This window comes from Lissotriton helveticus, chromosome 5_1 (assembly GCF_964261635.1).
Source record: "Lissotriton helveticus chromosome 5_1, aLisHel1.1, whole genome shotgun sequence".
Lineage (NCBI taxonomy): Eukaryota > Metazoa > Chordata > Amphibia > Caudata > Salamandridae > Lissotriton > Lissotriton helveticus.
The window spans coordinates 705,004,559-705,029,643 of NC_136065.1; the positions used below are offsets into that span (position 1 = coordinate 705,004,559).

General features: G+C 46.7%; 1 protein-coding gene across 3 annotated transcripts in view; it reads left to right on the forward strand.

The window, feature by feature from the left end:
- LOC144754851 (WASH complex subunit 2-like) overlaps positions 1-25,085 on the forward strand; it is a 770,229-nt gene that overhangs the window by 221,083 nt on the left and 524,061 nt on the right. For all 3 annotated transcript variants that reach the window (XM_078643106.1, XM_078643107.1, XM_078643108.1), the window contains exon 15: positions 21,374-21,480. In XM_078643106.1, coding sequence (XP_078499232.1) covers positions 21,374-21,480 — 107 coding nt within the window. The remainder of the gene's footprint in view (positions 1-21,373; positions 21,481-25,085) is intronic.

A 25,085-nucleotide genomic window follows, 5' to 3' on the forward strand; every position in this document is an offset into this window, starting at 1 on the left:
GATTCAGTTTATGCGCTGGAATATGGTGGGTTTTAAAGCCTTCTAGGTGCTGCGGTGCCGTAAGCCATGTCTCTTGTAGTAAGAGTATGTCGAAACCCCGAAAGTAGGAAATGGTAGCGTTGTCCTCGAGTTTGCTCGTAAGGCCATTTATATTCCATGAACAGATTTTTAAAGGAATCTTTTCGTGGCAGTCCACCCTGCTGGGATGTCAACGTAAAAGGCGGGTTGTATTCAGGGCGCCGGCCAGCCATGACCATGAACCCACCTCGTCCTGATTCCTATTTATTGTGATCCCGTCTTCTTTTGCTTTCCTCATTGGGTGGACAGAAGTGTGAGTTTTGTTGCATGCACCCCTGAGGACGGAGTAAACTGTACCCCTCCCTACACTTCTATGTTCAACACCACAGCTTCCCTGTAGAACGTATGGATAGCCCTCTTCCCTGCCCGGTTGTATCAGTATTCCCCATTGCTTGAAGGTGTCGGTTGACCCTAGAATTTTGTTCATTACCTCTGCGGTTCTCCAGGTGATCTTTGTGGATTCGTTTAATTGGCCTTGACATGGTGCAATGAATTCTACCGATATTATGTCTTGAGTGGTAATTTCGTCTGACAAACCTGACGCTTGTATCAGCTTTAAGATGTTACCCCGATTTAGGATATCGTGGCTGCCTTTAGACTTGTATTCTGGATAGAAGAGGGTAGAGAGGTTGTCCCCACTCCGAACTGTGCTATTTGGCCTGGGCATTGCCTCTGTTTTGTCCATGATTGGCAATTGCGCAAATTTTATCAATGGACCCGTAAAAGGGATCTCGTTGCGCAGAGTATCGGGCCTTTCATTGTTTACATGACCAAAGTTCCAGTTTTCACTTGCTGGGAGTGCGCCCTGTTGGTAGTTGACACGATTTACTGTATCTTCCTGCTTTAAAATGGGGCCTCCAGGCGGCCTTGTCGCGAGACTCGGAGTATGATTCACATCTGTTTCATTCTGCTTGATGTGTGTGTTAGGGGGAGCTGAGATGGTAGTGTTTTTTTGTTCTTTTGCTTCAATGAGCAAGCATTGTCCCGGAGGGACCGTTGATGGTTTCTTTACTGTTGGCGAGCTGGAAATGAGGCTCTTCCTTTTGTCACAATCCTGGTTAATTGGTTGTGCTTCCGTTGTTATTCCTGGGTCAGAGGGATTTCCTTGCTCATCGTCTCCGGAGACACCAGGACGTCTAAGGCTGTTGAACATCGGGTAGAGGTTTAGAACTTGTTTGCTCCTTCTCATTTTATTGCGTCCTTTCCGCTTCCTCTGTCTTTTGACTTTTCCCGCAGGGTTTTCCTCTTCTTGTTCAATTGGGGAGAGAGGGGTGGAACTAACTCTGCTAGTGACCTGGGGAGATTGCTTTCCTCTCGTGCCGCCACCTTGCACCGTATTCTCTTCAGGTCGTGGGGAGTTGACAGCTTCTTCCTCTCTTAGCCTTGAATTAAAAACTGTTTTGGATTGACGAGCTTCGCTTGGATTACCTGAATCTGTATCGCTGCCATTCCCAGAGATAGGTGTAGCCTTTGCTATTTCTTTTAAGTCTGCTACAAGCTTTTCCATTATGCCTGGAAGCGAACAAAGTTTCTCCACTATTGGTGAGCAATCGCATCCTTGCTGCGGGCGATCTACAGTTTCCTGGGCCGTCTAATCAGTCTGTTTAGATTTGAGATCCTTTCGTCGATTTTTGCAACATATACGGCAAGTGTATTTAGAAGGCTGATTTGAATGTCCGTTTTATCAGCCTGGTAGAACATTGCATCTGCTGACTTTTGAAGGATATCAGGGGCGGTAGCCCATGCTTTTTCTTGTGAGGGGACCTCGCTTTTGTCCTGCCTTGGAGTTGCTGGTGGCTTAGGAGGGCCAGGATTTGAGTTCCCATATGAATTCAACATTTTTGCCCATTCTGTCGAATCGAGGTCGGAAAGCTCCTTCATGACACCCTCAGCATCTTCTGTGTTCGTTACGATTTCAGTGTGCACTGGCTCAGATTTGCACACACGGTGTGGGTCCTGTTGGTTGCGACCACCCCCCCCAAAGGAGGTGCCTGGATTTTCCGTCGTAAAGGCGGTGTTAATGCCCTTGATGAAATGAAGCGCAGATTCTCCGTTTTGACTGCACGGGATGCTGAAGCTGGCTTCAGGAAGCATTTGGTTAGAGTTTCCCAAAATGCTGTTTTTTTCTGCCGCTGGTTCTATATCGATTTCCTTTGTGTTGAGGCCAACGCTGGATATGGATATAGCGAGTCTGGATGGAGCAGAGTTGTGGCGACACGCTCTCAGTCTTGGGGGAGTCATCCTTACTGGGCTCCACCTGAGCGCGGTTCGGACTGCCGTTAGCGGTTTGATGGAAGCTGTGGTTGACTTGTAACTGCATTGAGGAGTCCTTAATGCCCCATTTGCTGCGCGGCCCTTGGAAATGATCACCATTGGGCTTAGGGGGGTTGGAAGCCCAGTGATGTTCTTGTTGCTAGAAAAAACCGTTGACCCGGCGTCCTTTATGTAGTTGAATTTTGTTGTTATCTTCGGTTGATTTCCAATAGGTTTACTGGCCCTTGTATTAGGACACTTCCTGGAGGCCTGAGACTCGCTATCAATTGTGATATCGATGTCGCTCAGCAGTAGAATAGGTGACAGTTCTGGGTCCGAGACTGTCCTCACGTCTCTCCCTTTGCTTTTCTTTTTCCTTTGGGGAGCCGTTATCCTCACCCTGCCAGATCTCATCTCAAGGCAACAAAGTAGATGAGGAGCTTAACTGAAGAAAGGCTCACAGGACTACTGCTGGACCTCTGCTACGGCAGAGCTTCAATCAGCTGCTACTGGCCACCAGTCGCTGGGCACAGGTCCCTTTTCACAAGGCCCAGATCACTGGTCACTGATCTCTTATGCCTACACGCCTCGGGCCGCGAGAGGTTAGCTAGCGTTCAGGCATAAAACCCACAAACTCGTGTCCCTTGCCTTGTTCCCGCTTTCTCTTCTATTCGCCAGCCCGCACCCCCAGCACTCAGGGTGATGGCGGCGACAACGGTACAGTCTTTAGCCGTAGGGCTCAGTTTTTAGTGGGGACTGGGTGTGGGTGTGGGTATGGGAGTAGGTGTAGTTGTTTTCCGCCGTGTCCCGTCAACCCAAAACCCAGAAGGCAAGCAACAGTTTTAGATAACACGAGCCTCAAACGCTGCACCCCTACCTCTTCGGGTGTGGTTAGGTCACGACGTGTGGTCTAAGGACTGGGTCCGACCCCTTGGAGCAGCCTTTTGAAGCAGCCGGACTCTTCCTGCCAGTACCCTCAGCAGACTTGGCTTGGCTCAGCACAGCAGCTCGGCGCCACTCACACTGTCTCCCTAGCGCTGTCTCTCTCCCTGCCGTGATACTGAAAGCACGGGGCAGCCGGCAGCTTCGGGGAGTTATGGCCCGATTGGGGTGGGCCAAGTGGGGCCAAAGGCGGCCCAGCCGGCCCGCTCCAGATGCACCCCAGTACTTAGATGCCCAAAATGCTGAAGACGCCAGACGCCAAACCGCTGCCAAACAGCCTCTCGCAGCCAGTCCGCTCTTCACTCTAGCTCCGTGCTCCTTGCAAAACGCGGCAGGCAGGACTCCCCCAGTCCTAAGGGCTTCACGCTTCACCTTCGCCCCCACCAAAGCTTCGGCCCTGATGCAGCTTCTGCTCTGCTGCTCTGAGGCTGCTCTGGTGTCGCGCACGCGATCGCCACCTAGTGTTCAAAGCCTTCTGAATGCTCTGTGACTGCACACACACTATCTGATTAATTCAACTTCCCTGAGAATTGATCTCCTGACAGACATTCTAGTGTCCTAGTTTAAAGTGGTAAAGTTCTAGTTCAGTCGGAAGACTTCCAAAACAGTAACTTAGCAATTTTTACGCACCATTGACTTCTATCGGTGCACGCGTGTGCTTTAGACACTGCACCCGCATCCTGTGGGCCGCCCCCGTCCTAACTACTGTTAGTCCAGTGTAGCCCCAGCGATTCCCAAGGCCCTAGGCCTTACCATTGTTCGTGATGTGGTACTTATACCACTATTTTAGTATATGGTTTTAGTGGCCACCGGGCCTATCCATAATTGTGCAACTTTTGTATGTTATATGAAGTTCTTTGTTTAATGCTTGTGCTTCTGTCCTCATAAAGAGTACAGGGGATTATTCTAGTAATAAATACTTATATTTTATAATATAATATAATATATGCTCTATGGAGATATTTAACATTTGTAAATTTATGCCTATAGTTGTTAGATACAAATCAGGTTTGAGCACAGCAATAGGACCATATTTCGTCTGACAGCATTTCACCCAAATCCAGTTCCCAAGCGTTCCTAGATTTAAGTCCCAATAATGGTCTCATGGATTGTGATACACGATAAAGGCGGGAGATGAGGTGTGTGCTATATATATATTTATATTTCATATTTATAAGGCGTGGCGAATCATTCCCAAGAGGATCTCTCGGCGCCTGGGAGACTAATAACAGGATGGACAATGCTCTATCAAAACAGCCACGTTTTGAGAAGTTTCTTAAATTATGCCAGGTTGGGGCATGCGCGCAGATCCTCTAGTAGCCTATCCCAGTGGGCGGGGGCTAGGTCAGAAAATGAACGCCCTCTCATCTTGGCTATTCTGATTCTGCAGGTGCGAAGCAATCTTTGACTGCTAGATATCTGGAGGCGCCCTGGGGTGTACCATTCCAGCTTTTTGATTAAACATGTCGGTCTATGTCCTTGCAGAGATTTGAATACCAGACATAGGAGTTTAAAAATGGATCTTTTCCTGATAGGAAGCCAGTGTGTTTGACGCAGTAGAGGTAATGATGGGGTTTGTGCGGGCTTATTGAGGGCAAGGCGCTCTGCCGTATTCTGTACTTCTTGCAGCCTTGATAACAGATCTTCTCTAATCCCTACCAGTAGAGAGTTCCCATAGTCTAATCTACTGACCAGAAGCGCCTGAATGAGAACTTTCCTGGTATAAAATGGAATCCATGGGAAGACCTTTCTCAGCATGCGCATCAACCCGAAGCACTTGCCCGAGGTGATTTTTACATGCTCCTCCATGGAAAGCTTGTCATAAATTACCACGCCCAGGTTCTTTGCACATTTTTGGGGAATGGGGGCTTCCCCCAATTCCTCTGGCAACCACTCCGTGGGCCATAACTCCTCAGCTTTCCCAAATAACAAGATCTCAGTTTTACTAGAGTTCAATTGTAAAATATCTTGCTCATCCAGTTTGCTGTTTTTAGCATACAGCTCTTGAATTTTTCTCTAGTCAGAGATCCGGGTCCTTTTCTATGGGGACTATCACCCACCTGGGTGTCGTCTGCATAGGAGATTGTCTGGAACCCACACGATCTAATGATTGGGGCCAGAGAGGAGACATAACTATTAAACAGGGTGGGCCTTAGGATGCAACCCTGTGGTAACCCCTTGTCCACCATTGTAGTTTGAGACACAAGCGTGTCCAATTGTACACATTGTGTTCTGTCTGTCTAGAAACTATGCATCCAGTTTAAAGCTGAGCCTCTGACACCAATCTCTCGCAGCTTGCCCAAAAGGATACTATGAGATATGGTGTCAAAGGCTGCCAACAGATCCGAAAGGACTAGAATAGAGAGGATTCCCTCATCCAACAACATCCTTACTGAGTCTGTTACCTCTGTCAGCGCATTGTCAGCGCAGATTCTGTACTGTGATCAGCACGGAAGCCCGACTGCGACGAATCAAGCGGATTATATTGTTCTAGATAACCCGACAGTTGTTGATTAATCAGGGTTTCTATGGTTTTAGAACACCATGGAAGGAGAGAAATTGGCCTATAGTTTTGTAGGTCTGGAGGATCCGCTAGTGCTTTCTTGAGCAGTGGCTTTATGTAGGCCTTTTTCCATTTGAAAGGAAACACAGCTGATAAGTTACAGACTTCCATAATTGGGGTTGATAAGGCCATTGCCAGGTCTGAAATGATGTGGGGCGGTGCCACATCTAACGGCGAGCCTGATTTAGTGTGTAGCAACAAGGCACGCACTTGCTCGGCGGTGATGACTGAGAAGGTCTCTAAACTGGAGGAGAGAGGATCTTCCGAGGGAGGTGTTGAGGCCTGGACAGCCTCTTCCACTTCAAATGTGTTATAAATGTTATCGATTTTCTGTTTAAAATATGTGGCAAGATCGTCGCATAGTCTTTGCGTGGGTGAAAGGGTAGAGTTATTGGCTCTGGGATTGGTGAACTCTTTACGAATCCTGAAGAGCTCTTTAGAGGAGTTACTAGCTTCCGCAATTCTCCTACCCAGATGCGCTCTCCTGGCTCTATTGAGGTTCCCTAGATATGTTCTGTGTGCTAATTTTTAAGCCAATTTGTCTTACTCCCTCTTTGATTTCCTCCATTTCCGCTCTGTGATTCTGCAGTTGGCTTTTTCTGCCTTTAGGCTTTCTGAGTACCAAAGGTGCTGGGGCAGCCCTGTCCCTCACTGTAACTATTTTGACAGGCACAATAGTGTCTATCTGTAGATTCAATGACGAATGTAAGAGTGGGAAAGTCAGCTGGTTCTGCTGTAGCTTCAGGCAGAATACTCTTTAGGGAGCCATGTACTCTATGTAATAAAAATCTGTCAACGTAAGTAGCGGGGCCTCTTGCTGCCAAGTCAGTAACAGAGCACAGTCGTCAAGAGTGTTTAAACAGGTCTCCTATAGTGCTAAGCCACAACCTGTCCAGCGTCCTCTTAGTAAGAGTTTCGGTGGTGGGGGTAACCTTAAGTTATCGGGTAGCGGTGTGTGAGGGGAATATAAGATATCATGTTGAAAATATCGATGCAGTTTGCTCCATTCCCAACAAGTTGTGGATACTGTCTGTATTTGAGTGGGGCAGTGTGGGAGCCCTTGCGGTACAATGAACGAGTGTATTTGGGTGCGTTTGGGATCATTCAGGTCTGAGATACTGAATACAAGCTTCAGAATGATACCAAAAATACGTGAAATGAACCTGAGCTACCAGATAGTAGAGGTAGAGATCCGGAACAGCAAAACCACCTCGCTCGTACGGCATCGTGAGAGTATCCCATCCGATTCTGGGCTGTTTACCTACCCACAGAAGTTGGATTAGTATAGAACGTAAGGTTGTAAAAATACAGTTGTCAATGCAATTGGAATACTTATAAATAGATATAGCAGGCGTGGGAGTATAACCATTTTAATTGTGGCTATACGGCCGGCTATAGAAAGGGGGAGTTTAATCCAGCGGTCTACCTGCGAGGTAAGGTGGTCAATAGCCGGCCCATAGTTGATGTGGATGACTTTGTCCGCGTTGCAACGTTAATAGATTCCAAGGTATCTAAGGGGGGAGGGGTGGGGGGGGGGGATACACCACCGTAAAGGGAACTCAACGTCCACTTGGGCGGTTGCAGGTGTCAGTGGAAAAATCTCAGACTTTGACTAGTTGATGACCAGCCCTGAATGTACGCCAAATCGTACTGTCTCTCTTAATAATGGAGGAAGGTTTTCTGCTGGGTGTTGAACGAATAATAGTACATCATCCGCGTAGAAGGAGACAATGAGCAGACCAGTGTGTTATTGCAAGCCTCTATGGAGATGACGCTCCTGCATATGGAAAGCAAGGGGGTCCAAGGCTATAATAAACAGTAGGGGTGAAAGTGGGCACCCCTGGCGAGTGCCGCGTTACAGAGTGAATGGAGCCGTAAGTATCCCGTTCACTCTTAGACGAGCAACCAGACTGGAGTATAGAAGGTGAACCAAGTTCAGAAAGCCTATGGGGATGCCTAGTTTTTGCATTGCTGCATATAAGAATGATTACAAAAAGGGGGTGGTGATGGACAGAGTATCTGAGTTAATCAGAACACTCCTACCTAGTCAACAGATCAGGGCTTGATCCATCACCGTTTTTTAGCTCACTGCACCATCCCAGTTCAGAACCTGTATATATGCAAATTAGTCTGTCCCTGGCCCAGTGCATCATGGGAACAGGGCAGACCAAACTACCAAGCCAATTCTTCACTGGAAAGGAAACAAGCTTCCGGGGACCGGTTTCTGGCATTACAGCCGTCTTCGGCCCGGCTTGCTTGAATCCTGATGGTGCAATGAGCAAGGGACTCATGTCTGAGCATACCCTTCCACACTCATGGTGGCCAAAATAATTACAAAAAGGGGGTGGTGATGGACAGAGTATCTGAGTTAATCAGAACACTCCTACCCAGTCAACAGATCAGGGCTTGATCCATCCCCGTTTTTTAGCTCACTGCACCATCCCAGTTCAGAACCTGGCTATATGCAAATTAGTCTGTCCCTGGCCCAGTGCATCATGGGAACAGGGCAGACCAAACTACCAAGCCAATTCTTCACTGGAAAGGAAACAAGCTTCCGGGGACCGGTTTCTGGCATTACAGCCGTCTTCGGCCCGGCTTGCTTGAATCCTGATGGTGCAATGAGCAAGGGACTCATGTCTGAGCATACCCTTCCACACTCATGGTGGCCAAAATAATTACAAAAAGGGGGTGGTGATGGACAGAGTATCTGAGTTAATCAGAACACTCCTACCCAGTCAACAGATCAGGGCTTGATCCATCACCGTTTTTTAGCTCACTGCACCATGCATATAAGAATGAAGCAAAACCAAAGGAAATGATGGACGGAGCGTTGACAATACAAGCACTCATCCCCAGTCAACTGATCTGGGTTTAATCCATCACCATTCTTTTGCCCACTCTGCCACCCCAGGCAGGGACGTGAGTCCCTTGCTCACTTTGCCACTGGATTCAAGCAAGCGTGACTGAAGACGGGGTTGGCCTAACGGCTAAGGCGCTCGACCTCGGACCTGGGCATCTGGGTTCGAGTCTCGGTAACAACGCCAAAAACCCCCTGTGATTCTGGGCAAACCACTTAATCTCCCCGTGCCTAAAAAAAATAAAATGAAAGTGTGTCCTCATGTAACGTAACTGGTGCTATGTAAAGCGCTCTGATAACTGATTCGGTTCGGTTCTAGTTCGCGCTATATAAAACTCTGCAAAAAAAAATAAATGCCAGAAACCGGTCCTGGGAAGCTTGTTTCCGGTCCAGGGAAGGCATGGATTGGCAGTTCGGGCTGGACTGTTCCCATGAGGCACAGGGTCAGACTGATTTGCATATGTCCATGTCTGAACTGGGGTGGCAGAGTGGGCTAAAGAATGGTGATGGATTAAACACAGATCAGTAGACTGGGGGGTGAGTGCTTGTATTGTCAACGCTCCGTCCATCGTTTCCTTTGGTTTTGCTTTGTTCGCCATAAGTTGGCAGGGTATGCTCAGACGTGAGTCCCTTACTCACTTTGCCACTGGATTCAAAGCAAGGCTGGCTGAAGACGGCTGCAATGCCAGAAACCGGTCCTGGGAAGCTTGTTTCCGGTCCAGGGAAGGCATGGCTTGGCAGTTCGGGCTGGACTGTTCCCATGAGGCACAGGGTCAGACTGATTTGCATATGGCCATGTCTGAACTGGGGTGGCAGAGTGGGCTAAAGAATGGTGATGGATTAAACCCAGATCAGTTGACAGGGGTGAGTGCTTGTATTGTCAACGCTCCGTCCATCATTTCCTTTGGTTTTGCTTTGCATATAAGAATGACCATTGTTATGTTATGTTAAAAGCATTTATTGAGTGCGCGTACACCAAACGGTTTCATGGAGCTCAGGTAACGGTCGAGGGAGTGGCAGGGAAATAGCTTAGTCATCATATGCTTGGGCGAACAACCAGGTCTTAAGCTGGTTTCTAAACTATACAAGAGAGGTCAGAGACCTCATCTCGACCGGGAGGGAGTTTCAGAATTGTGGGGCCAAAACTGCAAACCTTAGACCACCATACTTCTTACGTTTAGACGAGTGAGTTGCCAACAGGTTTAGGTGGGAGGACCTAAGGTCTCGAGAAGGAGTGTAGCGTTGAAGTCTAGCTGACATAAAAGCCGGACTATTGCCATGAAGGGCTATCAAAATGGTGCATCCCCGCTTAAAAGCACAGCGCTTGATCACTGGAAGCCAGGGAAGGCTTTTCATAAGAGGACTAACATGATGCCACTTTCGTTGATGAAAAATCAACCTAGCAGCTTGGTTCCGAACCAATTGGAGGCGTCTCAGTTGGTACGCAGGAATGCCAACATACAGTCAGTTGGCATAGTCCAGTCGGGAAATTACCAAGGCTATAGTGACCAGAAGCTTCCCTACTCAAGAATCTACTAATCTTCTTTATTCTCCGGAGTTAAAAGAAACTGCCAGAGACAACTGAACTGATCTGGGCTTTCATGGACAAATAATTACTGATAATTATCCCCAGGCTTTTGGAGGAAGCAGCTGGCACGGGGGGGATTGCCCAGTAGGTGGGGCCAAAAGTTGGAGTGCCATGGATTGGCGGACCCACTCGTGAGAATCAGCTCAGTTTTGTCGGGATTCAGCTTCAATTGGTTATTGTTCATCTAGTCACTTATAAAAATCATAGTGGCTTGGAAGTTAGATGCTGATGAGTTAATGTCAAACTCCAATTGAAGATCGTTGGCATAGTTAAAAAATTCCAACATTTCTTTCTCTCAGGGAACAGATTAAAGGGAGAACCATTCCAAGTAATCAAATGCCTTCTCGGCATCTAGCATCACAACAGTTGCTGGGAGCGTAGGTTCCATTTGGTTCATAACCGAGAATACTGTACGCAGGTTGATAGTCGTAGATCTAGCGGGAACAAACCCTGCCTGGAAGGGGCATAAGATGGCCAAAGCATCATTTAAGGGTATGCTAATCTACCGCCCTCCCGGGTCGCGTGCCAAGTTTCTTGCCAACATAGGCAATATGATCGAAGTTTCTGCAGGATCCCCACACTTTACCTTATTAGGAGATTTTAATTTTCACTTGGAATCCATCAACGACCCTGATACAGCACAGCTAACGACCGATTTAGCGGCTGTCGGCCTGCTGCAATTGGTGAAAGAACCCACTCACCAAGCGGGCCACACTTTAGATGGTCTGTTCACCAACAATCCATATATTGTGGTTACCCAGGTAATCCCCTTGATCTGGACGGACCACGCAGCCATCTGTTTTTCTATTGAAACCATTCCCAGTAAACCTACTTCCACATCGTCGTCTCTAGTCTCCTACAGAGACTGGAAACATATCAACCTGGATCTCTTAGCGGAGATAATGCAAGATAGCCATATTCCGGATGAACAGGACCCTACCTCAGCATCCTTAAATTATCTAACTAACCTTAACAAAGCTTGTAACAAACTAGCCCCTATTAAAACTTCTCACCGTAGCAGGAAAATTCCTTCAGCACAGTGGTTTACGGAGCCCGTGCGAATTCAGAGACAGTACTGTAGGAATCTGGAAAGGCAGTGGCGTCGACGCTACCGCCCTGCTGACAAATTGACTTATAAAAATGCTCTCTCCACTTACAAAAAACTCATAATATCTGAAAAAAGTCACTATTACACCTCCCAAATCAACCAGGCAAAAAACTCGGTAGGGCAACTATTTCAGGTAGTTACTCACCTATCCAACCCCCCTGCCCCACGCCTAGAAGGATCACAAGCTCTTTCTGATTCTTTGGCCAAATTTTTCGAGGATAAGGTTAGTTCCATTTTTCTGACCTTTTGCCACTCCACCAGCTCCCCAACCCCTATGGCATCTCCCATCAACAACAACTCCCCGAGTTTTTCATGTTTCAAATCAACCACGCAGTAGCAAATTCAACAGCTCGTGTCCCGCACTAAATCAGGATCCCCCCTCGATCCTTGCCCTCCTGCTATTCTTAATCACATCTCGGAAGCAATCTCTCCTGCCCTATCAACAATCTGCAATGCAATGTTTTTAACAGGCATCTATCCATCTGTTTGGAAGAAGGCCATTATTAAGCCTCTTTTAAAAAAGCCAACATTGGATCCTCTCCTTCCGGCCAGCTACAGGCCTATCGCTTGTCTCCCCTTCCCAGCCAAGATTTTCGAGAGAACAATGAACACTCAACTCTCGAAATTCATTAATGACAACAACCTCCTTGACGACACCCAGTTCGGTTTCCGACAAGGTCACGGAACGGAGACAGCACTACTTAAGGCAGCAGACGAAATAAGAGCTACGATGGACAAGGGAGGTTCCGCAGTTCTTATACTTTTGGATCTTTCTGCTGCCTTTGACACGGTCGATCATATCACCTTGATCGACCGTGTCTCGGCTTTAGGAATAAGAGGCAAAGCCAAAGATCTTCTTGCCTCATTCCTGGCCAACTGCCCCCAGACAGTTAAGATGGGCAACTACACCTCCCAGACCTTTTCTCTACCTTGCGGAGTACCACAGGGCTCCTCGCTAAGTCCGACGCTTTTTAACATCTATGTATCGGACTTAGCGAGGGTAATAAAATCTTATGGAATCGCCCTTACAACCTATGCAGATGACACCCAACTAGTGTTATCAGTACACAACGATGGTATTCTAGTCGCAGCCAACTTCCAGGAGGGAATGAAGGCAATAAGTTCCTGGATGTCATCAAATTGTCTTAAACTAAACTCCGACAAGACGGAGGTGATGACATTCGGGAACTTGCAGCCCATCTGGTCCCCTCAGTGGTGGCCATCCCAGCTGGGAAATCCCCCCCAACCAGTAGCCAAGGTACGCAATCTGGGAGTAATCTTTGACACCAAGATGACTTTTTCTCAACACGCTAACGCTGTGGTATCCTCTTCCTTCTATATACTGAAAAGGATTAAAAAACTATTGCCATACTTACCGCCGTCTGCGGGCAAAACCCTAGTCAGCTCCTTGGTGTTCTCAAGAACAGATTATTGTAACGCCCTTTTTCTGAATGCCCAAGAAAAGGTCCTCAGCAAATTACAGACGGTACAAAATGCCGCAGCCAGAATCCTTTTGGCCATCCCCAAATTTACTCCAACTTCCTCCTACATCAGAGAGCTACACTGGCTCCCCGTACGGAGTCGGATCAAATTCAAGGCTCTATGCATAGCCTATAAAGCTATCAATAGCCCTGGCCCACAGTTCTTAAAAACAGCTCTCCGTCCCCTGGTACATGCCAGAACCTTATGATCATCTTCCGCCCACTTATTGATGGTTCCACGGACAAGAAGGACCAACTGGGGAGACAGATGTTTTACCACAGGAACTGCTAAACTGTGGAACACACTACCACTCCATATTAAAACTGCCCCTTCGCTACTATATTTCAGAAAGAATCTTAAAACCTGGTTGTTTTCATCTTAACCCCGTCCATAGCTCAAGAGTGAGTTCAGTATCACTAGCGCCGAGACACCCTCACGGGTATTTGCGCGCTCTAAAAATCGCATAAAATAAATAAATAAATAAATAAATGGTATCTACCAGTAGTGAGAGTCGAGTAGCTAAAATTTTAGCTAGAATTTTGTAGTCCTGGTTTAGCAGTGATAGCGGTCTGTACAACTGGCATTTGGTAGGAGATTTGCCTGGTTTAATAGGTAGTGTTACTATGGCTTCTTGCATAGTTGGAGAGAGGGGGCCGTTTTCCAAGGCCTCAGCATATACCTCAACCAATCGAGGGGCGAGTAGGTCTTGATAAGCCTTGTAAAAATTTGCGGTGAGGCCGTCGGAACCAGGGGCTCGACTACTATTTAAGTCTTTTATTGCCTGCCGCACTTAATCAGCATCGATGGGGGATGCTAAGAACTCATCTTCAAGCAAGACCATGGCAATTTCTTGCTTATAGTCCCTCAGGGCTTGGTCATCGCGTAGGGACCGCGTTTCGTACAGTCGGGTATAATGTGTTAATAGGGTTTGCGTGATGTCAGTGTTAGTAATCAGTGGGGTCCCATCATCTGAGTCCAGTGGTGTAATGTACGTTGATTGGTATTGTGGACGAAGTAGTCTCGCAAGCGTTCTACCTGGCCTTTCACCCTCTCCATAAACCCTGGCCCCGATATATTTCCCGAGGTATTTGATTTCCCGGGCGGCTGCATCATTGAATTCAACCATAAGCGCAGAACGGGTACGAAAAGAGAAAGCAGAAGGGTCTGCAAGGGAACTGGTGTCCACATCCTTTAGTTTTCGTTCGATTGCACTCAGCTCAGTATGGATTGAATGGGGCACACCCGCCTGCATGAAGATACTGGCCCAATGCACTACAGCCTTGAAGGCGTCACAGAGCATAAGTTGAGAGTCAACTGTGCCACTGTTGAGCTCGAGATATTCCTTAATGGTGTATCCTACTTCATTGCGAAAGACTGGATCTAAAAGAGCAGAGGAGGGGAATCGCCATTATGGGCGCTGTTTGGGGAGTAATGATAAATCTAAGACGAGGAGGACCGAGGAATGATCTGAGATCGTGCAAAGTAGATATTCAATGTTACGCACATCTAGCAACAGCTGCGGTGTAAGGTACCAGTGATCTATCCGGGAATAGGACCCATGTGGGGGGGTTCGTGGTTCGCCCCGGATCAGTAGTGTCAGTAGCGGGATCAAGTGTAAGATTAAAATCGCCCCCATCAGAATAATGTCAGCACCCAGTGTGTCAATATAAGCGGACAGATTAGGAAAGTTGACATATCTGTGTTCGGTGCATAAACATTTACTAGCAATATAGCCTCACACCCCAGAACAACTTTTGCAAGACCATATCTACCCTCAGGGACAGTAATGACCTCAACAGATCGGAAAGGGAGGGAACGGTGTATTAAAATGCACATTCCCCATGAGTAAGAGCTGTAGCATGAGAAAAAGTGGTTCCCACCCCAAGTGGATGCAAAACTGTGTGCGAGAAGTGGTGCATAATGGATCTCTTGTAGCAAGGCAATTTGGATAGTGTGTCGAGGCAGATATACTAATATCAGTCTACTCTTTTTCGGATTAGCCAGGCTCCTAACATTCCACGAGAGGCACCTTAGTCAGAGTCCAGGACTAGTATCGCTATCAGTGGACAAATTCTCGTTCGTATGAACAACATAACGCACCAGAGGTTAACAGTGTACACAATCTGCAGCAGAAAAAAAATATTATGTAATGCTCCATACCTACAATTAACAGGACTAACATAGTTGTATATCAAGGACACCCTTTCAACCCATTCCCACCCCCAACCCCCATCGGAAATACAACAACAAGGCACCCAGTAAATCTCAATAGAGGAAGCCCAGAACAGAGTGAATAACAGAGAAGAAAAAGAAGAGAATGAATAGTCATCCAACGGGGATGGCAACGCTCTGTGGAGCCATCAGATTCTATAATAAACACAAACAATAATTCCCACCAAACCAATAGTAAACATAGGGTCTTTAAACAGCCCACCAGTGTTTGTAAAGAGCACTTCAGACACCCAGGCGGAGCAAGGGTATTGTGTTATACTTGCATATAGGTAGTCAATCCGCCTCAAGCAAGCGGGAAGCAAATTGTGGTGTATACAATGTGAGTCGCGCATGGAGATATCAGTTCACCCCGAATCAGGAAATCATGGGTCAGGCACTGTGTCGACCTCTCGTCGTTGCGGCGATGTGGATGGTTTATGCTTCTTTCAGAACTTCTCTGCTTCGTCCGGTGAATCAAAAATATAAGTCTTACCATCTAGCTGAATGCGAAGCCTAGCGGGATAAAGCATCGCATATTTGATGTTCGCCTTTTGGAGGGCGCATTTCATAGTTATGTACTTGAGTCTGGCCTCTTGTACAAGCGATGTGAAATCTGGGAAGATGGAAATAGTGGATCCCTGGTAAAGAAGCGTTCCTCGTTCTCTGGCTAGTCTAAGGGCCACATCTCGATCACTGTAGTTGAGGAGTTTCACAAGTGTCATTCTCGGGGGAGCTCCAGGAATGGGCATGGGTCCCAAAGTCCGATGAGCTCTCTCGAAAGGCAAACGCCGCAGAAAAGGCATCCCTTCCAAATAGATCCACCAGGACTGTCTCGATGAATTTCGCCATAGGCCCGGTGTTTGTGGATTCCGCAATTCCCGCGACACTGATTTTACTGGGGCGTGAACGCGCCTCCAGATCTTTGGTTTTTGAGGCAATTTGCTTGAGAAGGGATTCCGAACGTTCGAGACGTTGTTGCAGGGAAGGCTGAGCATCCTCCAGGTCTGAAATATGCTGCTCAGCTCCCCCTATGCGTGTGTCTTGGGCCTCCATGCGGCTGTGAATATACTCCAGTCTGTTGGTCTGTGTCCAAGCGGGTGTTGATAGCGCGGAAGCCCGCTCTTAGTTAAGCCATTATGGCCACAGTGCCCTTCAGTTGGCCCCCCTCCTCACCAGCTGCACCCCTAGATTCTTCCATTTTGGGGGTTTTGCCTCCAAACGGAGCTCCATGGACGTCGTTTGGGGTCCGAGCGACCCATTTCTTGAGCTATTGGCATTGGAGTGGGGCGTTCCAGTAAGTGCATAGGTTGTGACGCGGGTCACCGATACTGGTCCAGCAGGAGATTTGCCTCTGATAATGGTCACATGTACATTATGGCGCACTCTCTATAATCGATTGTGGGGGCAAGACGTCAGTTTACAGTCAAGCCACCACACAGTGAACGCTAGGCAGTTGGTCTACACAGGATTGCCAGGAGGGCCGCAGCGTGCCTGTAACGCTCGGGCTGGAGGGGAGAGCCAGATTCCTTTTGCTAGTGCCTTGCTTACGGAACACAGTTGGACAGGATAGTGAAGCGCACCAGCAGCTCAGTGAGTCACACTGTAAAATGGCAGCCAGAAGTGTGGAGATTGAGCAATAGTCAGCAATAGATAAGAGGATTAATGAGGGATCGCAGCATTGGGCATCAGGGGGGGTCGTACTCACAGTACTGGAGGTTCAAAGTTGCGAGTATAGGACTGCATGTTGCTCACCGCAAGCCCCAGCAGATCACCATGTTCGGATCAGGATTGGGATTCGACATCCATTGTACCAGTCCCACGCATAATGGAGGCGCTCCTTTAGGCAGGGGACGATGCTGTTGAGGCTACGCCCGACCTGTGGCCGGCAGTGCAGCAGAGAAGCTGCCGTCCCACACAGCGGCAGCGGCAGGCATCTGGGATGGCGATCCCAGCACTTGAGCCCAAGACCCCTCCCCCAGGCTCACCCAAGTCCACTGTCGACTCAGGGCCTCCGGAGGCTGAGTCAGGTCTGGGCTCGGCCTGGGCCTTGATTAGGCGGCGAGAAGTGTACTGGGCACCATATGCGCCACCGACTGCCCCCCGGAGGCTCCGGTGCACTATTCAGTGCACAAGGGCTGGAAGGATCATGACTGGACGTGGTTAGGCGGGTAATCGGACACGATGGCTCCGGAGCTCCCAAGTCAGGCAGCCATTACGGTCGCCGGCTCGGCCACGCCCCCCTTGCGCTCGCCAACTTAACGTTGACAAATACAAGCAAGGAAAAAACTGCGCTCTGCAACACGAAGCAAAGTTTTTCGGAACTACGAGAGCCTCTCGGAACGCAGAGTGCGGAAAACTCTTCAAACTCCGGGAGCGGAGCAGAGTTCACTGCCCAGAGCTAGTTAAGTCTGGTAGCCCTGCCGGGCATAAAGCCAGACTGATATGTATTTATGACCGGGACCACCACTGTGAGTAGCCTAGTGGCTAGTATTGTAGCGAGCACCTTGGTTTCAATGTTCAACAAGGAGATTTGATGATATGGCTTGCAGCTAGTCTCAGGCTTACCCTTCTTATGTATTACACTGATAGTGGCACATTGTACATCAAGTGATAGTTCCCCTTTGTCCCAGGCCTCTCAGAAAAGCTCATTATGTATCCAACAGGTACGGTCCCAATAACCCAACATATTGTTTAAAGAATTCAGCCGAAAGGCCATTGGGCCTGTGGTCTTCCCTACTTTCAGTTTCGCTAAAGCCTTCTGGACCTCCAGAGAGTATGATCTCCTCTTCCAGTGCCCTTCGACCCTCAGCAGGCATAACTGGCATATCTAGGATGTTCAGGTAGTGCTTGACACGCTGGGCATCCGCCAGAGAGTGAGCCCAATAGAACGATTCATAGTACCTTGCTAAGACCTCTGCTAAGTCTGTATCTGTCGGATGGGCAGCCCTGGAGCTGTTGATGATGCTGCTTCCCTCCTGCTCAACCAAGCATGCGACTTGCTCGCCTAATCACCTGCGTCAAACAGGCGGTGTTGGGTAGCTAGCATTTGTTTCTTTCCCCCCCCCCCTGTGCCAGAGCATGGTACTTCATGGTACTCTGTTTTGCTGAGGACCTGCGGGTCTACCCCGGCCTCGGGACTCTCCTCTAGCTGCAACAACTGTTGCTCAATTTCCTCCAAATCCGCTGTCTCTTGCTGCTTCTTGTGTGCTAGTATGTCCTGTGCTGTATAAGAGGACTGCCTTATAGGCTTCTCAAAGGACCGTGGCAGAGTCCACTGTCTTTTTATTTTCTTTGAAGTACAGTTCTGAATCTATCTGGAGCTCCCGAGCAAACTCTGCGTCTCGCAAGTCTCATGCATTGAGTTTCCAGCCTGGACCCAGAGAGGGACGCTTCACACCCACCGTGATCAATAGAGGCGAATGGTCAGACAGTCTCCGTGCCAAATAGTCCGCCTTGTTAACTGTGGCAACCTCTCCACCCGGGACAAATACATAATAAATCCTGGGGGAAAACCCTATGCGTCCTGAAACATTATGAATAGCCTCTTTCCTCCAGATGGTGGCATCTCCATAAGTCTGAAAACCCAGCCTGGCCACAAAATGTGCCCAGGGTATGCCCTTGAAGGGGGCCACCATTGTACCCAAGCAGTCCATGTCTGAGGCCACCATACATTGAAATCCCCACCCCCAATATGTAGAGTGAAATCAGCTTCCAAGAGTATGGCCGCTACCTTCTCTAGTGTGGGTGCCTTTAGTCAGGGAAGGCATAGACACTTAACAGTGTTATTTAAGTCCTCCCCCAATGTCCTTGGACCCCACAGAGCTCCCGTTCTGGTCTGCCCATGTCTTGGTCACCTGAAATAGAGGGTTGTTCTTAATCAGAATATTTATCCCCCTAGAGACAAAATTGAACCTGTGTGTGCTAAGGTTGTATAAGCTCCCCTACCCAAAAAACGGCTCTAGGTCCCAAGCAAGTGCGTCTCCTGAAGAAGAAAGTCAGGCTTTAGGCGCCATAAATACTAGGCAACCAGCCCCTTTTCACCTTGCTACCCAGACCATTAACACTCCATGACAATATGGAGTACAACATGTTCTCCTGAGACCTAATTTGTGTCATTGATGGATTGTGTAGCAATGTCTAATTGACTACCCGTCCATGTTCTAGATGTGCTATTCTATGTATGTCCCTCTCTGGTGTCAACTGAATAGAACCTTCAAAATACCCAACAGTCTCCTCCAACCCCCACATTCCTCCCTCGGCCCCACCTCCCACCTCCCATCGCAAGTGCATACCCTCATGTAAACAAAACAACCACTCACAAGCGAGGCAAGAGAGTTCTGAAACCCACACCTCACTCCCAACACCAACAGTTACTTTAACTTCAGCATGCTGAAACGTATTAGAAAATGGAAATCCCCTTGATTTTTTCCCCCATCCTCCCTTACACTTTTTACCAAGTCTTCATCAATACTCGTCTCTCGATGGGGTATAAATTGTTTAGATGGACCAGCCAATTTCCACCTGCATCTTAGTGCCCCTCCTTGTACCCTGAAAACGACAACTTTGCCACCTGCACTCCAGAAGCAAGTCATATAACAGTATCTTGTGACAACGGCGAGAGGGGGTCCCCCCCTCCGATGCCCAGGAGTTTCCCAAGCATGCCTTCTTACCCTCTCCAGTGTGCCTCCAGGTTGCACTTTGATGTGTTGTATCCCACCAACCTGAGTCATTCCCCATTTCCTCTGTTCTGCCGACCCACTGAGTCTATTCCTGGGCCTCGCCCTACTGTTAGGGCATCTCCTAGGATGCGGCCCTTCCCAGTTCCAACCCGGTGATCCAATCAGTCCCATACCTGGGGAGCCAAAGAAGTGCAAGCGACTCCCCGCAAACCTTCAGTTTGGCCAGGTATAGGAGCATGTAGCATAGGTTAAGGGATCAAAGTTTCTGCTTGACATCCAGGAAGTACTTTCTTTGAGTCTGTACCCTGCGATTATAATCGGGGAAGATGCGTATCGTGGTCCCTCCGAAATTGGGGTCCTAATTCTTTCTTTCCCACTGCAGTATAGTGTCTTGGTCCCTATAATTTAGGATTTTAGCAATAATGCCCAAGTCTTGGACCCCGAGTGGAGGACGACATGCCAACGTTCTTTGGGCTCGCTTAATCATAACAAAATTCAGATGTGATCCCTCATCTATCAGTTCAGTGAGCCATCGCTCGAGGAAGAGCTCTGTGGCCTCCCCCTCCGTCCCCTCTGGGAACCCCACAAAATGCCAATTGCAGTTCCTCGATCCCCCCTCTGCATTCTCGAGGCATTTGTCAAAGCATGTACTTGGTCCAAAGGGATACGCATTGTGGCTGTTAGTGACTTTACTTCTTGCGTGACCTAATTACATGGACACACAATCGTTTAACCATCTCATGTTTTTTTCACTAAGGCTTTTGCTTGAGTTCACATGTCATTCACCAACCTTAACCTCTGTATGACTATTACCGTTGTCACTTCGTAATAATATGCATTATTACTCACAACAGTTCATCCTGTACCAATATGAATGTTCTATTTCATTTAGTGTTTTCAGAAATTAAGTGCCCTGATGAAGGGTTAACCCCGAAATGCATTGGGCAGAAATGATTGAATAACAATGCAAGCTATGCATACTATGGAATTAATAGTATCAAGTGGAAAAAAAATAAAAATACAACTTTATGAAAAATCTACATGAAACATTTTTGAGATTCATTTGAAGGTGTGCCCATTGGGGACGTTACTCTTATGAGAGACAGCGCTCATTCTCTACAATTTGAAATATATAACATTAAATTTCACTTTTTCTAGGTCTCTCATATTGTTCTCCTTCTCCCGGTAGCAAATCAAAATGTTTTGAACTCACAATATCAGCGCTCTGTAATGTAGGGCATCCGCTGATTAAAAGAACTTCTTATTATGCAGATACCATAGTAGTTTCATGTACACGCAAGTTATGACATACAATAAAACGACTAGAATCTAGCATCTGTGTTTTGTTGAGTTGCTTATCAGTTTCATTATTACTTGAAGGAAAGGTCTCTGTTCGCACTTTGCCATTTTTGCAATTGAACCTTTGCACACGCTTGCAACCTTCTGGGACCTCCAGTGGTGCTACTATGGTCTTGTATCGTTATTACTTTGAAGTGCTTTAGGTTTTCTTTGTTTTCTGATAAACTGATTTGTAACTGGTAATGATCACATTCATTTACAATTTGCATCGTTGGTATTTCAAGTAAATTAATTTCCAATGTTTTTGTTTCAGAAAGTGATAGAAAATTATTCAAGGAAAAGTCTGATATCCCTCCAGGCACTGAAAATAATACAGTCACACAATCACAAGAAACCAAAGTAACCGCTGCCAAGAAAACGGTAAATGGTTGCTACTTTTTTATAATAACAGAACTGAGAATAATTTAATTTTAAATACTCCTGATAGAAATTACATCAAAACTGACATGTTTAGCATTTTCAGTCATTTGATGATGAGCAATTGTATTATAGTGCTACTTGTTTCTACTGTTTCTGTGTGAGAATTGCAAGTCATTCTAAAGCTTTTGATTGGCTCAGAGTAGTGGATGGCAGCATGTCTGTTCAACCATACTAGGCCGCGTGTGCCGGTGTATAGTCACTCTTTTGTAACACAAGAGCAGAAATAAATAGATTGCAGATCACCAGCAAAAGAAATGCATATATCAATTTCAATTCAATTCAAAGAAAACTTTATTCGGATTGCAAAAAATCCATAAAAGTCACATAGACATAAAACACGTTTTTAAAAATAATTTTACACAGTTACCATAAAAATAATTAAAAGAAAGGAGAGCAGCAATGATGATGTAAACAGTCTAGATCAGGTTATTAAAGTGCATTCCAATATACATTATAGGTAACCAAAGTGCTGTTGCATAGGAGACATTCTTCTTGGGTACATGGGCATTTCAGGGAGGTTCCATAGATTTCCGTGCATAAAAGATAACTTTCAGAAATGAGGTTGCACGAAAAATCAGATCTGCATTGTCTAAGTTTAAAAACATTACATAAGATTGATTTAGGGAAACTGGCCTTTGTTTTTTAAAATATGGAGCTAAGAACCACTTGATATATTTCATAAAAAATTTACAATGGAAAAAGAAATGCAGGTCGTTTTGTCTGCTGTGACCATCACAGGGGCAGGGGCTTAGCTCGTGCCCAGGGTTCGAAGTGCTGTGGCCCATGGGAAAGCAGAGTGAGTATTTTGTAGATCCAGCTCTTAGGCGGAATAACAGCGACCTCTCCCAGTTGGTCAGAGGGAGTCTGAGGTATAAAGGTATTCGTTGTGGGGATAGATCATTGTTTATATTAGTCACATAAGATTTAACAGTTTGTTTTTGTAACTCTATCTCCAACCTCTTTTCCCTAAAGAGGGCATAAAGTTCAGTTTGTATGACCTTCTTATCTGAGTTCTTAATCTGGGCAGGGTCGTTAAAAAGATTGATTTTCCCAATACTATCCAGGCTTTCCTTTGTTGCCCGGAGCCACGGGATGCTCATACCCTTGTCACAGTTTAGACATTCAGATACAATGTCCTGTGTTAGGGTGGCACATTCATTAGCCCAAATCGACAGCCAAAATGTTGCGGGTCGCGTGGCAATGAAGTCGGTTATGTAGGGCAAGTTGAGCTCGGCATGACAGATATACCCAGAAGAGGAGATCGGAGCTCCTAAGACTTTTCTGCACAACCGGTTTTCTTCTGTCTGCAGGCTAGATGGGCTCACTATCCCCCAAATTTCTGCTCCATAGGTTGCAACCGGAACACATTGCAATTTGTAGATTTTCATAATTGCCCCGGTTGTTTCTGACCTTTTTGGTCGTGGCAAGGCAAGGATGGAATTTATGGCCTTTGAGAACTTGCCTGTGGCGTGGGCGAGATGCCCACTCCACAGGCCGTTCGCAGCAAAGACCATGCCTAAATATGGAAATGATTTGGTGGAGTATAGCTTCTCTGATCCAATTGAGATGGAGTTCAGTTGTTTGGCCCCTGGCCCACATGTCATAACAAATGATTTTTTAAAGTTCACCTTCAGGTCCAGTTTCCCCATAAAAAGGGAGAAGCTCTTGACCAGGGCACGAAGAGCATTCGGTGTTAAGCCCATGATCACCGCATCATCTGCGTAGAGGAGTGCGGGTAGCGGGTTCCCTTGGATTTTCGGGACATCCGTTGTCGTCTCTTTCAGGGAGTCACTCAGACCGTTTATATAGATGATGAATAACAGGGGTGCTAAAACGCACCCCTGTCGGACGCCTCTTTCTACCTTAATTGCCCCCGAGGTTTCGCCATCCATTCCGATTCGTACCCGAGCTTTAGTGTCCGCAATATCATATATCAATCATAAAAATACATTATTTATTGCTATAGTTTTAATGAAAAAATCTACTCCATAATTTATACCTACTAGCAACAAATGCAAATACTGAAAAATTCAAGGTCCTCCTATATTTAAAAACTAATATCCATAGTGATACCAATATGTCATATAAAAAAGCTCAGTCATCAAGCAGTGAACAATGCATGCTTGCTAGAATGGAGGTCATGTAATAAGCCACCTTTTTCAGGATATACAACTGTAGTAGCTTATATTGTTATAGATGCCACACATCATTACATATTGGGTGGTTAATAGGACCATCATACCTAATTAAGATGATGGACTTCTTCCTTAATAATATTACATCCCTTAAATTTATACCGCTGAACTCCCTGATATAGTGGGGCATATTCAATTCTGCCACAGAAAACTCTCACTATTCACTGTTAGTTAGTTAGTTAATTAGTTAGTTAGTTAGTTTTAAGGGTTGGTATGCCAATATTGTTGTTAGGAAGCTTTATTTCGATATAAAACCATATCATAAAAGCGATACATTACATCAATAAAAAAAACAATTTTAGCAATGCACAATGTAAAAACCCTTCAGAATCAACAACGAAAATAAAAAATACATTATTGGGCATAGTATAAAAAACTGGTACAGGCAAAAAACACATTACTGGATCAACAGTTTCTTTGCAGTTCTTATTCGCCAAGCCCAGCCCAGAAATTTTGCCATACAACAGGCAAAAAAGGGTCGGGCATCGGTACGCAGTATACGTAAGGCTTCCAAATGTGATCTAGTGCCCAAGCTCCTATATAAAGGCTTCAACCATCTCAACCTTGGCACCACGTAGGCATAGCACTCAAACAATAGATGAGCAACAGACTCAACCCTTGAGTCGCAGAAGGGACAATAAGGTGCAGTTTGTAATGGTGGTTTCCAGGTGGAAGTTAGCAACCCTAAAGGGAGTACTCCCACCCTGAATTTGAAGTACAGTGACCTATCGCCCGAGTTATGGATTAGATCCAGATAGGGTTCCCTGTATGGGAGCTCCTTAACTAGCAAAAACTGGGCAACAGATTTACAATGTTTAGGATTGCACAGTCTCTCGTTATCCACCCATGACCAATAAGCCTTCTTTAATAATTGTTTTGACGGTGCTGATCTATTAACCCACGCGTCTCCTAACCCCAACTCATAGAGAAGCCACTTTACCTCCCTGAGCCAGGGTACCTTATGCCAACCCGAAAGGGATAAGAGTTCACCTAAGGCATCTGCGTAGCAACACAATTCTGGGACGTTCCATATCCTGGCCCATAATAAAAGGGGGCGTAGCCTTACTTGCTCACATATTGGGCGCGTGCCTGCATCTAGCAAGAGTGGAATTGTAGGGGTACTGTGGGGTAACTTCATAAGATCTTTGTGGAAGTTATTTTCGAGGAACGATAAGGTGTCAACTCTCTGAATGCCCCACAGTTCTGCACCATACAAAGCTGCACTCACCACCCTTGCCCTATAAATGTCTAATAGTGCCCCAATAGGTTTTATAGATGAGGCACGTTGTTCTTTGAGCAGGGCGCCTGCGACCCTCTTATGGGTCAGAAACACCTTTTGGTGGTGTGCCT